At 35.9% G+C, this 18,617-nt stretch overlaps 2 protein-coding genes across 3 annotated transcripts; both read left to right on the top strand.

Moving 5' to 3' along the window:
- Positions 1-955: 955 nt before the first annotated feature.
- LOC107787937 (eukaryotic translation initiation factor 3 subunit F) lies at positions 956-6,227 on the top strand. Of its 2 annotated transcripts, XR_001648510.2 has the most exons (7): positions 959-1,353; positions 1,966-2,045; positions 3,509-3,738; positions 4,086-4,207; positions 4,290-4,403; positions 5,789-5,929; positions 6,028-6,227. XR_001648510.2 is itself a non-coding variant. In XM_016609557.2 (6 exons), the coding sequence occupies exons 1-6, from the start codon at positions 1,132-1,134 to the stop codon at positions 5,876-5,878; spliced, it is 858 nt and encodes a 285-aa protein (XP_016465043.1). In that variant the 5' UTR covers positions 956-1,131; the 3' UTR covers positions 5,879-6,227. The 2 variants fall into 2 exon arrangements, 1 of the variants encoding a protein (XP_016465043.1); XM_016609557.2 differs by having other exon boundaries at positions 956-1,353; positions 5,789-6,227.
- Positions 6,228-10,481: 4,254 nt separating this feature from the next.
- LOC107787935 (uncharacterized) lies at positions 10,482-18,269 on the top strand. Its single transcript, XM_016609554.2, has 3 exons — positions 10,482-11,804; positions 15,440-16,434; positions 17,742-18,269. The coding sequence occupies exons 2-3, from the start codon at positions 16,113-16,115 to the stop codon at positions 18,050-18,052; spliced, it is 633 nt and encodes a 210-aa protein (XP_016465040.2). The 5' UTR covers positions 10,482-11,804; positions 15,440-16,112; the 3' UTR covers positions 18,053-18,269.
- Positions 18,270-18,617: the final 348 nt, after the last annotated feature.

The raw sequence follows: 18,617 nt of genomic DNA, 5'->3' as shown, positions 1-18,617 counted from the left end.
ATTTTTACTAGTAATGTCAATTTAGGAATCATATTAACGACGTAACTATTGATGTTTGGTTTGATCTCTAATATTATTAGTTGGGCCGGATGGTGTACCAATGGACTGAAGCATTAATAATAGCGTGTTGTGTCATATATTTGGACTTGTCTAGACTAGACCTTATACCGAAAATTTGGTGAGCTTGAAGCAGATTTTGGCTACTACAATTAGTCCCTCTCATTTTGCACAGGCTAAAGTTGTAGAAGAAACTGAAAAATATGGCCAAATCAGGTACAGGTTCAATTGAGAACTTTTACACATGGTTAAAAGTGGTAAAAAAAATGAGCAGTAGTTTAGTATAAAGCTTTAGACCAATGGTTCTATATTTGAATGTGCTACGCAAGATTTTATTTCTATTTAACTCCAATAGAGAAGTTATGAAGCTGGTAGTTTTAAGATAATATTTTAGTATGTTCAAACTATTAGTAAATGTTAGAAATAATTATGATAGTTACCTGGTGTAGGAGGATGAACAAAAATTAAAAGACAGGCTAGTTTAAAAGTTTAGTCTAAAGCTTTCAAAGAAAATTATGATAGTATCAGTGAAAGATTTAGACCATGGTGTATAATTGACTACAAAGTAGCTTAAATTTTTGATCGATATAGGGGAAAGACTTGTCAAAATAGGGACTAATAGTCTGTTTGACCAAACTTCTCCGATTCTAGAAGAAGTTTTTTGTTTTTTAAAGTTGAAGTGTTTAGCCAAGTTTTTGAAAAAAAAAAAATACTTGTCAAAATAAACTGATTTTAGAAGTTTGGTCAAACAAGTTATAAATCTAAACAGTGGTTACAATAGGGAAGGTGTGTTTGGTGCGAAAAAAAAAATATTTTTCTAAAACAATTAAAAAAGTCCCCACACCGCTCACACAAAAATCTAAACAGTGGCTATTTGTGTAAAACCGCCAAATTTAGCTACAGAGAAGAACCAACTCATGTAGGCAGAACCACGGCCCAAGTCTCCTCTCGATCTTTTGCACTCGTTACGCAAAAAACCCTAGCAACATTACCCCTACCGTCCACTCCCTCTTTGGCATCTCTACAGTCTCTTTGGCCTCTCTACAGTCCTTCCATTCTTCCCTCTGAACAACAATGGCGTCCAGTGATCACACGATATTGCAATTCTCACCATCTTCAACCATCTTATCGGCCAAGGTTCACCCTTTAGTCATATTCAACATATGTGACTGCTACGTTAGACGTCCCGATCAAGCTGACCGCGTCATCGGCACTCTTCTCGGCTCTGTATTGCCTGATGGTACTGTTGACATTCGAAATTCCTATGCCGTTCCTCACAGCGAGTCACAAGATCAGGTTCGTTTCTCAATATTCTTTCTGATAAACTGTAATTGGACAAAGAAAAGTTTCAGCTATCTTGTTTAAGGTCAATTTGGCCGATTGTTAGATTTATAATGAACATAGATAACCTAGTTCAGTAATTTTTGTTTTTAATTTCAAAATGATGAGATGAAGGGACAAATTGTGTAAATTTAGGGCATAAAGGGCATTTTTGGAGAGCTCTAGATGAGTTGCCTAATTGCGATTTAATTGCTAGTGCAGAGAATGTGACTGATTTGTTGTACAGTTTGTGTTTTGTATGCATAAACCAGTGGTTAACTATGCAGAGAATGTGAATACATGTACCAGTTGTACGCAGTTGCAGATTTGCACAACCTGTAATTATGCCTGTTGCACTGTCTTAGTGCAAATATTTATATAATATATTATTTACCCATCAAAAAAAAAAAACTATGCATGGGAAATACTAAACAAAATAATTTCATATAGTTAATGTACAATACAAAATAATTTTTTCTTTCTTTATTTTTGTTCTCAACTTTGCATACCACATTTCTATTATGGACTGTATTTCTTTCTAGATGTTTTTTTATGATTATATATTTTTGCGCATTTTGTCCATTTTAGGTTGCATTGGATATTGATTACCATCACAATATGTTATCATCTCATCAGAAGGTGAATCCAAAGGAAGTCATTGTCGGATGGTAATCCACCTTTCCTTGTTTCTTTTGGTTAAAGTTTCTTTGTGTTGCTAAATTGTTTCTGTGGTGGAAAAGTCTTTAGCTCCAACTATTTCTAGAATTGGGGACTTTTATATATTGCTGCAACATGAAATCTTTGGTGTCCATTAACCTTATAATATAAGTAGTATACATTGTGATTAAAATTGGAATATGATATCCGCAGCATGCCATGTTTGACCATTGATGAAAAAGATGGCTGAAATGTGAACATATATATACAATTTCGACTTCCATATACATATTAAGAGAAAAGTTGGGACTTGTTTGGGGGAGACTACCCTAGACGACCATAGGTGGCTAAAATTTCATGAGGCTACTGCAATGTGGAAATGCTTTAAGCTTGGTATTCCCTGTCCTTTATCTTTCACCATTTTCTTTTTAAATTGTGATTAAAGTATTTAACTTTAATATATGCGTGTGTGTGTTGGTGCATATACATAATATGTTATACATTTAAAAAGATTCGGTGACTTACAATATTCTTGTGTACGCATATGATTTTATGCCAGTAGTTAAGTTAATTTTTTTGTCCCTTTTTTTGGTTTGGTGTACATTTTAATGCATTGATGTAGTTTTTCTTCATTTATTTTTGAAATACAAAATTCTTGGGCTTGGTGCCCCTATCCTTGGGACTAATGAAGATATGATTGTGACGTTCTTTTTGTGTAGACGGCTTAACAGGCTAGGCTTGATTATTCTTGCTGACTTCAATATTTTAGTTCGTTCATGGCATCTCATTTTGTTATCTGGAAATTCTTTTAATTTACTGTTTGCAGTTGAAAGATGTTGAAAAGAATGACAAATGACGTTTGAAAGCAGGAAGAAGGAAATAGAGAATCCATTAAATGTAACCTGTATTCAGTGTACGAAGTATTCCATTAACAGAATGCACCTACTTATTGGTCCTTAGAACTTATGAGTACTGGCAACTATATGTTGCATATCACATATTTGAATTCTTGGTGTTATCTGCCTATGAACATACTTCATAACTCCTTTTAAGTTCCAGTTATCTTGAATATTTAACTGCATATAAATCGATCATTGGCCTGTGAACTTCCTGCTTTATGTAGTAGTGAACAGGTTAAAACTTGTAATACTAGAGCTGATGAAACTGTGACTATCTGATACTTGGACTTCACAGGTTTTCTATTGGTTTTGGAGTTAACAGAATGCACCTACTTATTTGTCCTCAGAACTTATTAGTACTGGCAACTATATGTTGCATATCACATACTTGAGTTCTTGTATCTGTCTATCAACATACTTCATAACTCCTTTTAAGTTCCAGTCATCTTGAATATTTAACTGCATCCAAAGTCGATGATTAGCCTGTGAACTTCCTGCTTTATGTAGTGGTGAACAAGTCAAAGCTTGTAATACTAGAGCTGATGAAAGTGTGACTATCTGATACTTGGACACAGGTTTTCTACTGGCTTTGGAGTCACAGGTGGTAGTGCTTTGATCCATGAGTTTTATTCCAGAGAAACTACAAATCCTATACATTTGACCGTTGACACTGGATTCACAAATGGGGAAGCTTCTGTAAAAGGTTTTGTTTCTGTGCTTTTGTCTATTGGAGACCAGCCGCTTGCTGCCCAATTTCAGGAAGTACCTTTGGACCTGCGCATGGTTGAAGCTGAAAGGGTTGGATGTATGTCTCCACTTACCTCCCATACCATATAGGATGGGTTAATTTTCTTTACATTTCTTCGTTTTTTTTAATTTTTTCCATACTGTGACTGATGCGAGTGAATAGGGGTTGATGAATCCCCAGTACACTGTGATTGAGTTCATTATAATATCTTTGATGATCAAATTATCATCCATCCAAAGTAGACGCAAAAAGTAGCTATAGTGTAATGTGTTCTGATAGAAAGGGTAAGAAGTGGTATCTTTTTTATTTTTGTTTGGAGAAAGAGGTAAAGAGCATAAGTCATGTTAATTTCCTTTGCACAATAAAGTTTCTCACTGGAGTTTTCTTATGTTCCATTACTTCAGTTGATATACTTAAGACGACTACAGTAGACAAACTTCCCAACGATCTTGAAGGAATGGAAGCCTCAATGCAACGATTACTTTCTCTGATTGATGACGTCTACAAATATGTTGATGATGTTGTGGTAACTGAACGTTGCAGTACTCAAATTTTGCACTTGCTCTGCTCTTTTTTTAGTCATTTACCATATTGATATTCCTTTGCAGGAAGGACGTGTGCCACAAGATAATAAAATCGGAAGGTTCATATCTGATACCGTGGCTTCCCTTCCCAAGCTCTCATCTGAAGACTTTGATAAGCTCATTAATGATGGTCTCCAGGTAGTTATTTTTACCTTTAAATTGGATTGCTAATTTCCAATGTTTCCTTCCTATTCCCTCTCCACCCTTCCTAACCAAGTGGAAAAGAAAGGAAAAGAAAGCAAGACTGTAGACATATTATTTTACTTCTCCCTAGCTCTTACACACTGTAGTTAGAAATTTCAGGAATTACCTTTTGTTGGTTATTTGTGGAAAGGAGAAGTACTTCAGTGAAACATCCAATTAGCTTTGTGGCAATTTCTGCTTTGAGCTAATCCTTATAGCAAGTTCTGCTTCAACTTCTAATATAATAACATTTCTCATTCTGTTTAAACACTTTTAGGTATGAGAACAAACTGATGGATTCTTCTATTTTCTTCTTGTCCATGTTTTCTCCAATCCATGCACACTTGCCTTGGCAGCTGGCTCTTCCACCCCTGCATGTTTTTACCCTTACCCTAAGCATCTATACCCCTTTTCTCTTCTTTTTCCCTTCTTCCCAGTTAAAAATAGGCCACTTGAACCTAAAACACCATACTTCTGTTTTCTAATTGACTAACTGCAGCTTGAGATCCTGCTAAAATGGCAGCCATGTTATCACTTCATTGTCATACATCTTTTACTGCGTCTTTAATGATAAAAGCTTGAGATGTATCGATCTTGGGGAAAAGAACCTGGAAAATGTAGTCTTATGGGAATTTCAACTAGTTTATTCGCTCTATAATGCTTTCCATTCCCTACCATTTCTTCTCCTTGTAAAACTCCAGTCTTGGTTCTTTTTTTACAACTTCCCTCTCATCCTGGACCACCAGGCCTTCCCCCTATGTGGTCAGCCCTTCCTCTTTATTCTCCTTTTCTCTTTTCAATTTAAAGTTTTGTACCATAAAATTCCATATTATCTTTCATATTAAGCACATGTAAAATGTTGGACAAAATTCGTGATTCATCATGTTAATAAAATGTAGCACAAGAGTCTAGCTGATCATTAAATGGTCATTTGGTTTAGAAACAAGTTATTCATGGATTGTAATACAAAGATTAATAATGTAGGGGTATACCTTGTACAAGGATTAATATGCATAAATTGAAAATTGCTACCAAACATTATAATAGCAATGCATTTGTTGTATACCTTGATTGATTTGTCTAATACCTTTAACCAAATGTGTCCAAAGTGTTTATGTGCTACAAAAAAGGGTATAGGGCCGTAGTTGCCTCATAGCAAAAAGTTGAAGCGGCTCTATGATTGTTTGTAGAATTATTATGTGTGGCTATGTTGGCCCCCTTAAGTTTCTTGCTTTTTTAAAATGCAATATAAATGCTAATAAGTTTGTCAGTTACCATTGATATGAATGAAGCTCAAACCAGATCAGGTTGCCTGACCCTGAGTTAAACTTTCCTTGCAGGACCAATTGCTCTTGCTCTATTTGGCAAGCCTCACAAGGACACAACTGAGTTTTGCAGAAAAACTCAACACTGCTGCTCAAATCCTGTGATGATGATTAATTCATTCTCGTGTTGTACTGCAACATCAGAATTTTCTCTAGGTAACTGATTTTTGTTCTGAACGATGATGAGGTCGGTCCTTATGAGAGGGAGAATTGTATTTTATAGTTTGTTATTAGTTTTCATGTTTTCGTTTCAGTTTTGTACAAGGCAAACAACATATATGGTGAAGACGGAGGTAGACTTAGCTTACTTGATTCATTTGAATCCTTTTTGGATTTCGCTTTGTTGGAATGGCTGTTTTGATCCTTATTTTGTCACTCTTAGAAAGTGTTTGTTCGATGCGTATGAAGAATTATTGGAAAGGGTAAACATGATATCTATCAATTATAGAGTTTTTTACATCACAATTTTCACATGTAGATATTCAATTTATTTAATAGTCAACACAACACGATGCTAAACAGCTAAAGAGCAAACTATATAACTAACCTTTGTCGAAAACCATGAGCTCATTTGAACGATGTAATTCTCAGTTTTGTTCTAGTGTTCTTTTCTGTCCATAAGGTCAGATCCCACTGTTTCCTTAGATTAGCTCATAGGAAGTAATACAAAATACTGAAGCTTACATTTTAGTTTAGTGGTACATACATGTTGGAGTAAAGGAGTGTTGCGGATGTTATATATTTTACTTTAGTACCTTTTTTTACCCTTTGATACAAAATATACAAGTTAAAGCTCCGTGATGTTTTTGACTACGTCGCGTAAAATGGAATGGCCAAAGTATGAAAGAATCTGCCATGAGTGAATGCGGCAGAATGCTAGAATGCAAAACTCCATTAAAAGTTTCATCGACAGTTAACCATTAAAAAATTTTGAATTCGAAAATCAGGTTTTAGGAAATTGTTATTTATTTGGATAGGGTGTTATTGTAAATGATTGGGAATATCCTTTGGAGTTTATATCTCAATTTTGAGAGAGTTCGGTGAAGATTGAGTTAGTTTTGGTAGAGATTTTTGAATAAATTCGAAGAGGACGATATAAATAATCTGTATATATTTTGTATATCGGGTGTACAAACGACATATAAAATAATACAACTAACATAATTGTACAGAAGTTATATAATTTAACCGGATTCTACACATAAAAAATTGCATGCAAGTTGTATGTTTTGACCGAATTCTGTACAACAAAAAGTTGTATGTAAATTGTATATTTTGACCGAATTTATATATATTTTGTAAAAAAATTCTAGCTACTTTTTAAAAATCTAACTAATTAAATCAGGTAAATATTATCCTAATTTTATATCTACAAGAAAAATTCCTTATTTATACCCATAGAGACAAGCATTTTGTATCAAAATTCCCTTAAAACTTTTGGAGTATTAGGGACAAGGTGCAATTCAACTTTGACAGCTTATTCTTCTATTAATCTAAAAAGGTTAAAGGGTAAAAGTTTATTCGCATCAAATGTTTACACCAATTCAATAAATATATGATACATGCCTTTATAAATACGGTATCACTAAATCATAATTAGTTACAAATACATTCTTTCCTTAATTTATCACTTAACTATGGTAAATTATCATAATTTGGTATAAATACCCGATGCACATACATTTTAATGTGATCTTAAAAATTCACTACCCTTTTCTGTCAAATTTTATATCTACAATAGAATAAACAAAATAATAAAAAATGAAAATAGCATAAAAGATGTGAAAAACAAAGAAAACGGAGTAAAACATTCTCGTTCGTTCTTCACTATCTTTTCTTTCAATTTTATTTGTTTTTTCATTAACTAAAAGTTTTCTGGAAAGTTAATAGTAATACTTACACATATATGACAATTTTACTAAAGTGACAAACAATGTGACAAAGAGTGCGTCAAAGAACATGGAAAGCATAGTGCAAGCTACACTTAGAATCAATATATTTTACTTGTTTATCTTTAAAGCATTAGCTGTAAAAAGGGACATTCTAATTCAAACATTCCATGTGGATGAATTAAATAAACAGCGACTTACCATCTAACGAGTAGATTAACATGTACTGGTAATATTATTTATCGTACATATAGCTCAGTTATTGTGCTAGATTGTTGTGTTTCATGAGATTTACCGTACACATAATATATTATCTTTTTGGTACTTGATTACCTATTTAAAATTTTAAAAAAAGGATAAATAAATGAATTGAGAACATATTTTATTGGTCTTTCTCTTCCCCCCCCCCTCCCCCCCCCACCCCCCAAAAAAAAAAAAAAATTCTGGTGATTATATTATATGGTCAAGATTTTGTTGATCAGAAGACAGTTACAACCAAAGAATTTATTTAATTCATTAATTTAAAACACAAAAAATAAAGAAAGAGATAAGTCAGTAGTAAAATCATAGAATTCTCAAAGTGATGACTAATGATTTATTCTAGACTAGTTGACCGGTCTAAGAGAATTTAATGAGGCTGGTCTAGAAGTCGCAGTCCAAAACCTATAGAAGACCATATATAAGCTATTGCTATTAACTACTTTTAGTTCACTTTTATTTGACATTTTTTTAGTTTTCACCTCCCTTAAAAAAATAATAAACGAAATACATAATTTACCATGATACCCATATTAATTGATGCATATTTTATTAGATGTGAGAAAATAATTTGAAATAAGTAATAAATACTGTGGGTATAACAAAAAAAAAATTGTCTTCTCTTAATATGCGTAAAGTGACAAATAAAAATAAAAATCTATTTTTAGATACGTACAAAGTGAATGAAGGGAGTAATAATTACGTAGTTGGAAATGGTCCAACTAGTACTAAGGCCTAATGCCTTTGGAGTTTGGATGACTCTTCAATACCTTCCAAGTAGTCTATAGCTTAATTTCTCATGTTGTACTAGTCATACTTACACGACCTCCCTTCCTTTTTTAAGGGTGACATTAGGTTCAATGTAGTGATACTAGTTTAAAAGAATTTCACACTGTTATCATACCCTAAAAATTAATTAGATATAATCATTTATAGATAATATTAGTAACTTAGAAGTAGTTGTGGCTCAACACCGAAATTTGTAAGCAAAAGGTTTATGAACTTTAGAGAGAGAAAGACCAAGATCTCTTTAATTCCAAACTAACCAAATTGCCACTCAACAATGGTCACATCCCCACTCCCGGCTAGAGACCCAACTCCTCGAATACCACTGGAACCCCCCGATATTACTAATGAAGTCCCCCAGACTGAAATGGAGGAAGACAACCCAAAAGAACTCCTTCAAGGAAATCCTGATGGAAAAAAACCCTGAGTTCTTTCATTTCCTATGGGATAAATTTTCCTTTACCACCCTGCACCCATTTTGAATTAAATACAGGAAATATCCAATCCTACTATGTAATGTAGACAAAATCAAACTATACAAATCATGAAAGTACTCACTAATTGTCAAACTGTTTGGGAAAACAAATCCCTCACTAGCTACTGAGAGTAAAGCTCACCCATCTATGGAATCCAATCGAACCACTCATACTCATTGGTCTAGGATGAGATTTCTTCATAGTTAAATTCGGCATTGAAGAAAGAATGAGTATAGTCTTGAATGAGGGGCCATGGTTTGTAGCTGGATACTTCCTATCCGTCTATCAATGGGAACCCAATTTCGTTCCGGCAGAATCAAAGCTTTCAATAACCACAGTATGGATCAGGCTACAACATCTGCCAATTGAATACTATAAAAATCCATTTTGGAGCAAGTAGGCAACAAGATAGGAAAATTGCTATAAATTGATACTTGTACCTCATTTACACTACGGGGAGGTATGCAAGAATTTGAGTCCAAGTTTCGGTAGAAATACCAGTCACTACTACCGTCACCATTGGCACGCATAGCCAGCCAATTGTATATGAAGGGGAGGGGATACTCTATAAGGGATGTGGGCGAATTGGCCATACACTGAGGAGCTGTGAGTTTGCAACCATACCTACCCCAACAAATGACTAGACTGCACCAAGCAGTAGCTCCACTAGTGAGCCTATCGCGAAGGACCCAACATCTCAATAGCGCATAACTCCCTTCTCAAAAAGCAGACGAAACCAACATAAAGGAGATAGACCACAAAGACACAACCAGGGGAAAGGTCAAGAGGGAACAACATCCAGGTAAAGAGGTTCAATGCCTACTCAAGTAAGTTCTTAGACCCAAAATGTAACATCACCATGGGTAACGACAGTAACACCCCAAAAGGGAAGGACTCGGATAACCAATTGGGATCTCCTACGCGGTCAGTGGAGCGCAAAATAGATATGGACCCACAAATGGGCCACCAATGCAGAGGCCCAACTCATATGGGGCATGGGCAACACACACGCACGCCCGCATGCTAATATCACTGGGACAAAAAGGCATCTAATTTCTTCTAACCCAATGTCAAAAGATGCCAATTTGGGAAAAATGGGCAGCCCTCAAAGTCCCACAAAAGATGCCATATACAAGAATGAAAAGGGAACGGACCCCACTCCAAAATTGACCTTGTTCCTCCAAAATCTAGTTCTTTCCCATAGTCTAAGAGCACTTGCAGATGCTTTGACAACCCAGGTCCAATCAAAAGTGGGCCACCCATCTCCTACGATACACCAACCTAACTATACACCAATATCACACACAACCCTCTATGGAAACTCCTCCGATTACGTCTCACCTAGTAGAGGCAATCGAGTACCTGCTCAAAATTAATTACCCCATCTGATCAGTGAGGTGACACTGGTTTTCAATCCTCCAACATTGAGCAAAGAACATAAATCCCCCTACACGGAACCCAACAAAGAAGAAATGAGTTATATTCATAATGCAGAGAGTGAGTTGTTCTCTACAAACAAAACCAGCGTAGAATACAAAGAGAAAGCCACAAATGGAGAACCAAACTCCCCATAACCAACACCAATACACAACACCTCTCACGATCTCCTCTATCCCACTTCCATCGCAGCACACGCCTGGACCGTGGTTAGAGATAGCGCTACAGGGATAGTCCCAAACGTTACAAATGATGATAGGGCCAAGTCTTAGTAGCAATCAACATCCAAAACCACAATACTTAGAGCGTCTAGCGACCCATCCACTGCACCAGGACCCGCCCAATTTTGGCCACCAACTGTGGATGTCAATGTTTCTACAGGCTCAGTACACGGGTACTCAACAACCCCTATCAATTGAAGAGATCAACAGTCTGATGGGCCAGCTATGCCAGACCATGCTCTTCTTCTCACTAATGGACCTAGAAGCACCGATTCCGTCCCCTGCCTTCATACTATGGCCACTAGTAGAGCAAATTCCACCACCACCACCAAACTTTTTATCACCACTGGAATAACTGAACAGGGGGACCAACTAAACCCTAGATTACCTCAGGGAGTCCAACTTAGACCTGGAGAACATACTGGAAAAATTAGGAGTCCCAAAGACAAAAGTCTTTCTCATGTAGGAGACTCAGGAGATAGTGTTCAAATAAAAATACGGAGAAATGCTTATTACTCTTTGCCCCAGAAAACACATAAGCTGCAGGCTAGATCTTCGAGTGCCCTTTTCTCTAAACTCAGGGAGCTCGACAGTAGTCATAAACCATCTGGTGGGACTCGTGAAGACAAACCATGTGGGCAAGGGGAAGGGAATCAAGAGAAAAGCCCCATCTCAGAACACGTTACTGATGAACTTCATAATATGGAATGCGAGGGGAGCGAACAATGCTGAGTTCTACAGACACGGTGCTTCAATGGTCAAGCTACACAACCCAGCTCTACTTGTCTTGCTGGATACAAGAATGACTGACCACAAGAACCTCACTACTGAGCTGAAATTCTCAGCTCAATTCCAAACCCCTTATGTAGGGAAATCTGGGGGAATTGTGGTCATGTGGAAAGATGATCTTGTGAAGCTTGAGGAAGTCTCCACTACACCACAGGGAGTTCATGTCATGATAAAGGTAATTCCATACACCTCTCAGTGGCTATTTTCTGTAATTTATGCTAGTAACTATTTGAATGATATGAATAGGTTTTGGGATTATTTAGAATACATGGACTCTGTTTATAAGGGTAGTTGGCTTGTAGGGACAAATTTTAATGAAATACTAAAAATAAGAGATAAATCTGGGGGAAATATCATAAATAACAGTAAAATAATAGATTCTGAAACTGTTTGAATCAATGTAGGCTTATGGACCTAGGATTTAAAGGGTTTAAATATACTTGGACAAATAAGAGGTACACTAGGAGGCAGGACCTCATCACTGAGAGGCTAATTAGGAGTTTTGCTACAGATGACTCGATTGAAATGTTCCCTGAATCTACTGTTACTCATTTGCCTAGAACTCACTTTGACCACTGCCCTCTTCTCCTTAACATTATTAGTCAACACCACAGTGGTCATAGGAAACCTTTTAGGTTTGAATCTATGTGGTGAAACCATCCCAAATTCCCATCCATTGTGCATGAGAGCTTCCCACCAACTAATGACCTTTTGAGGGTAACTAGTGTGTTAAAAAATAGAGTGACTAATTGGAATAAGCATGTGTTTGAGGTTTTTTTTATAGGAAAAAATACATTCTTGCCATACTAAATGGCATCCAAGAGTCTAATGCTTAACCTTTCAGTAGATTCCTTCATGAGTTAGAAGCCAATATCCAACTTGAATTCTCAGCTATCCTAAAAAATGAAGAGGATTTTTGGAAGTTGAAATCTAGAATCAATTAGTTGTATGATGGGGATGCCAACACAAGGTTCTTCCACATAACCGCTCTCAACAGAAAGAGGAGGAACATGATTCTATGCTTAAAAGATGAAGTAGGTAACCTAATTTAGGAACCTCAGCACATCAAAGACACCATCTTGGGTTATTTCAATAATCTTTTTACCACAACCTACCAATCATCTACCTGGAACACTTCATATAATACTGATAGACCTCTAGTTCTATCCAACAGTGACAAAGAAACTATGGACCTTCCCCTTAGGTTATCTGAAATCAAGAATGTCATTAATTCTTTCAAACCTCTGAAAGTACTTGGGCCTGATGGACTCCATCCCCTATTCTACCAGAAATACTGGTATATCCTTTCTAGCCAGGTCAACAACTTATGCCAGAAGGTATTCTCCACATCCATAATTCCCTCTGATATGAATAGAACCTACTTATGCCTAATTCCCAAAATGCCATAATGCTACAGTACTAAAGAACTTTAGACCAATTGGGCTGTGAAACATCATATACAACCTGGTCACAAAGATCATTGTGAATAGGATCAAGCCAATCCTTCACATTATCATTGGCCTCACTCAGGCTAGTTTCCTATCAAATAGAAAAGTTGCAAACAATTCTATTATTGTCCAGGAATACATCACTCATTTTCAAAAAATAAAAGGAAAAAATGTCAACATGATCCTAAAGATTGAGCTAGAAAAAGTATTTGATAGACTTGAGTGGTTCGTCATTAGGACTCCCTGTTGTTCTTTAACTTCCCAACTAGGCTGATCAAGCTGATCTTTTCTTGTCTTTCTTCTAGCTCTATTTCTATTCTGGTCAATGGGAACCAAACCAGCTACTTCAACCCAACTAGAGGGATCAGACAGGGAGACCCCATCTCTCTATATCTGTTCATAATCTGTATGGCAAGGCTATCAAGGACAATTGAGATTGCAGTACTTAGGAAAGATTGATTCCCCACCAACATCAGTAGGGGTAGTCTCAAAATATCACACATATTATTTACTGATGACCTTACTCTGTTTGCTAGAGCCAATAGAAAAAACTGTGATACTATCTTGGCTTCCATAGAGGAGTTCAATGCTGCTTCAGGATTGAAGGTCAACTTCCTGAAATCCAAGGTTATTTTCTTAACCAATTGTAAGGATGATTGGGCCAACCTATATAGATCCATGTTAGAAATTAGGAAAAGCACAGATTTTAACAAATGCCTAGGCTTTTCCATCTTCCACAAAAGACCCATAAATAATTATTTCCAATTCAGCATGGATAACATGAATACAAAGCTTGTAGGTTGGAAAACCAAGTTCTTAAACATGGCTGGCCGTACAACATTTGCATAGTCAAGCCTAGGAATTATCCCCAGCCATGTGATGCAAAAAATGAGACTGTCATGACCGTTGAGAATTATGAAGTGAGTGACACATCGTAGATTGGGCCTATTCGATCATATCGGGATCGAACTCGTGTCGATCATACAGTGACTAAGACAAAAATAAGTCAAGATAGTTGGAACTCCCGAAGCACTTGGTTTACAACAAGACCAGATGAAGAACAAGTCTAGTCACGCAAACCTAGCCTGGAGAATGTATCACAACACAGACACAATTTGGGCTAGAGTCTTTTCGGGAAAAATATTGTAGTCGGAGGCAGAGTAGGGTTAAAGCCAAAACTAGGACATGGCAATGCATTCAGGAGGAATGGAAGGTATGCACAAAAGCTTCTAGGTGGGCGGTTCATAAAGGGGATATAGTGAACTTCTTAACTAACAACATCCCTAACATGCAACCACTCCACTCCATCTTTCCAGGCCCCTAGCAAAATAATGAAATGACTTTGAATTTAATTCAATGTACTCCAATGGGGAGTGAAACTTTAGTATTGTAGACTACCCCATTCCTTAGGCCATCTCCAATGTTATCCAGTCTACTTTTATCCCCTATACTACCAATGCTGAAGACAAGCTAATCTGGAACCTCACAAGCAATGGGATATTCAGTGCAAAAATTGCCTCCTCTTTCATTGATTATGATTTGAGCACAATAATGCCCAAGATGACCAATTTAGCTGGATATGGAGGCTTAAGGTCCCAAATAAAATTAAAATATTCACTTGGCTCGTGCAACATAACAGGCTGCCAATATCAAATACCTACATCACATTGGCATGATTATCAAACCCATCTGCTACTTCTGTAATACAGATGTGGAAGACATCAACCACATTTTCTTTGACTGTATCAATGCCAAAATTTTCTAGGTGAAATTATAACTTGAATGCACTAACCATGCATGCTATCCTTTCCTCTCTTTCTCCATGCAAAACTGGGAATAAACCTGGAATAAGCTAAAGAAGATGCCTTTCAATGACATAATTGGTTGGAAATTCCTACTACCTTTCTGCTTCTGGAGCATCTGGCTAACTAGAAACAATAATGTATTTGATAAAAAGAGAAACTACATCCCTGTTGATCAAACCATTGCTAGGGATGTGTAATACTATCATGTGGCAGTGCACCATAGAGCCACCACAAACACAACCACCATTCACGTAAAATGGCAACCACCAGTTATTGGGTACTATATATTAAATACTAACGGGATGCATGTACTACCACATGAATAGGGGGAGTTAGTGGAGTATTCAGGAATAACAGGGGAGACTGGGTGTACCTTACATGAAGGGGATGCCACATACTACTAGTATCATGGCACAATTCCAAGCCCTTTGGCAGGGACTAAATATTACACTTGACCATACTCTAATACCCCTAGAGATCAACACTGATTCTGAACTAGTTATAAAAATGTTAAAGCATGGAAACTTCCATTATAACTCCATTATTTATGAATACAGATTCCATCTGGGGAGCCCAGCACCAGGACATAGCTTCAGGGAGCAGAACCAAGTAGCGGACCTCCTCGCCAAAGAAGGTGCCAGAAAAGAAATTTTTGAAAGGATCGATCTTTTTGGCAGTTCCTCTAGTGTTTGCAAACGTCGCAATGTGGGCAGACATCCTAGGAACTGTATTTACAAGAAAAATTAATGTTTGTAATACTAGTATGATGCTAGACAATAAATATGGAACTCATGGGAGCTCAGCCTCTCATAGTTTGCTGTAATTATTTTGAAAAAAATAAAAAATAAAAAAAATAATAATAATATATATATATATATATATATATATATATATATAAAATCAATCATAACATATTAAAATACAGCCCCTGTTTAATCATCTTCTCAAATAGTATTAGTTTATTACATAATTTAACACTTCTAAAAGTTGTGTTCATAGATTTTTGTTGATGATTCGTCCTCGATCAACTTAATGACCAATTTTCAGTCAACATCATAAGGGGGGTTAACACATGCTCGAGCCATATATATTTCCATGTAAAAACACAATAAAACACACAAACACACTTTTTTTTCATTCTTTCAACTCACACATTTTCTTTATTACATTCTTCTAACATCTTAAACTCAAACTTCTCCTCCTCCTTCCTCTTCTCTGCAACTAATTAACATGACTGACAACACTTCGTTGTGTTATTTCCATCCCAAAGTAGTGGTTGTGGGAGTATGTGCTTTGTGCTTATATGAAAGGCTTCTGGTCTTGGCTTCTAAGCAAGAAAAGAGCAATAAGAAGAAGAGAGATCAACACTACTACAGTTTCTTGAGTGCAGAAAAGAAGAATGACGATCATCATCAATCAAGAATTCATTATCTGCCAAAGATGTTTGCTTTGAGCTCTCTTCTCAGTCGCCTTGACATTAGACATGACCGGAAAGTCGAAGAGATTATTCGTGATCCTACTCATGATGATGCTTCCACTTGCAGTTATGAAGGTTAGCATTAATTTCTTTTTCCTCCTTTTTTTTCCTATTTAGCATAACCGGAACCAGAATTTGAAGTTATAAATTTTGAATTTTTCATCTAAATCATAGCTCACTGTGGTTTCCCATTTTGCAATTAAATATTTATATATTTTCAACAAATTTTTTAATATAAATACGAGATTTAAGCAAAAACTACTTGGTTCGTCTGAACCCTTAGCTAATATATATTATATCTTTATTATCAGGAGGCGAATTCAAAGTTTAAATTTGATGAGTTCGACTTTTTAATATTCAAACAGCTGAAACCATTACATTTTTGTAATTATGGATTCAGAATTTTGTGTTTTTGAAAATTTACTACTTTTTCAGATAAACATATTTATGCTCTATGTGAAAAATGTTGGATCAAATCTATCGCATCCGTCTCTGTCACTACCCATCCTTGCCCCACCTTTTTTTAATTTTCCTTTTGGACAAACCCCCTTTCTTGAGAAGTTATGATGTTCTTGAAGTATTCAGCCTTTACTTTATCTTGGTTCTATATATTTAGACATTTATGTGGTAGTAAGTATTATAGGATAAAATAGCTAAATTAATGTGGCCTCAAATCTTACTATTACTTTAAGTTCTGTTTATCTAAAGTCACAACGGCCAGTAATTTTGAAAATTAGGTAACAAATGAATAACTACCACCGAATAAGTGCCATTACTTTTTATCATTAGTTAAGGGCCTTTTAGTTTTACTTATAGATATTTTTAATTATAGCGTTCTGTTTTCATGGTTGAGTTTCGAGCAAACTTTCCATACAAAGTGCATGTAGTTACATAATGATGTGTTACGTAAAACTTGCATACAAATTATAGCTACTATAGTAGTATTTTTGTTGCGTACTTATAACTCTGCAATAATTAATAATGCTAATTTATTGCTAAAGTCAAATTGAATATGACTATTGAGAACTTTTCTCCTCTTTTCCTTCTTTCACTTTACCCATTGTTTTGACGAGGCCTTTGTATATATGAGGAGTAACAATGTTTTCCTTAATTTTTAAGACATTTTTCTTCTATTCTTCTTTTTATTGCTTGTATATAATACAACAATGATTGTTTCTCTTTACTTCTATTTTATATTTCCTCCTTTTTTTGCTTATTCGTTGATGATGAAAAAATATGAATCCCTTTAGATGCACGTAAAATATATAACAATAATTAATTGTTTTACTCATTGACTTCTCTATTTTTCTAGTTCCCCTTTTCCTCTTCATTTTTTTTTCCTTTCTTGAATAAGGTTAACTCTAATTTATAACTTTTTGTAGACTCTTTTATATCAATAAAGTTTGAAAATAATGGAGTTGCCTCATGGGAGAAGGGAGCTGCTGGCACAGTACCAAAGGTGTCACTTAAGCACTGTGACAATATGTCTAATTGGAGTAGAAGCTCAAGCAAGGAGAGCAAAGGAGGAGCAGTAATAGAGCATGCAAAGCCACGTATGCAGCTTAGGTGGCGAAAGCGGATTGGACACATTTTCCAGCTCATCAGATTGAAGAGATCATCCACCACCAAATTAGGAGTGAAGGTGAGACCTGGATGGATAAGAACTCTGACAAAGAGAAAGACCAAAGAATGATTCATAATTCATAAGGTGGCAAAAACTAAATCAAAGGGGCTTGTCCTTAAAAAAGTAAAGAAAAAGAGAGAGAAAAAAAGAGAGCTACATTTCATCCACTTACTCTCCTATCTTTTTTTCCATTTACAAGGTGTGAATGAATGGAAAATAACTTTTGTGAAGATTGGCTTAGCATTATCATACCATAGAAATTGTTTTTTTAGTCTTTCCCTTTTTACTTGTTTGGCATATCTTGTGTATCCTAAAATGAGTGACAACACCATGTTGTAGCCACTTCTTGAATTGTCTACAAAAAAGGGAGCCTCAAAACAATTCTCTCCTCCCATATGCTCCATCGGTCTATATTTGTGCGTATAGCTATTGCCAACCCATGTTATTGGCTCTTTTTGAAAGTGAAAATGGCAAAAAGTCCAATATAAATGCTTCACAAAAGGAAGAAAGAGGGAACAGGGGCCATACCTCCTATGCTTCGACGTAACTTGTCCTCTAGTTGTCTTGGTCAAAGACATCTTCTCTCTTGCTTCCCACACTACAATATCAATTGCAATAATTGACAGCTTTTGCT

The sequence above is a fragment of the Nicotiana tabacum genome, chromosome 12, assembly GCF_000715075.1.
Source record: "Nicotiana tabacum cultivar K326 chromosome 12, ASM71507v2, whole genome shotgun sequence".
Lineage (NCBI taxonomy): Eukaryota > Viridiplantae > Streptophyta > Magnoliopsida > Solanales > Solanaceae > Nicotiana > Nicotiana tabacum.
Note: the sequence above shows the minus strand (reverse complement) of the source record. Positions and strands in the feature narration are given on the sequence as shown.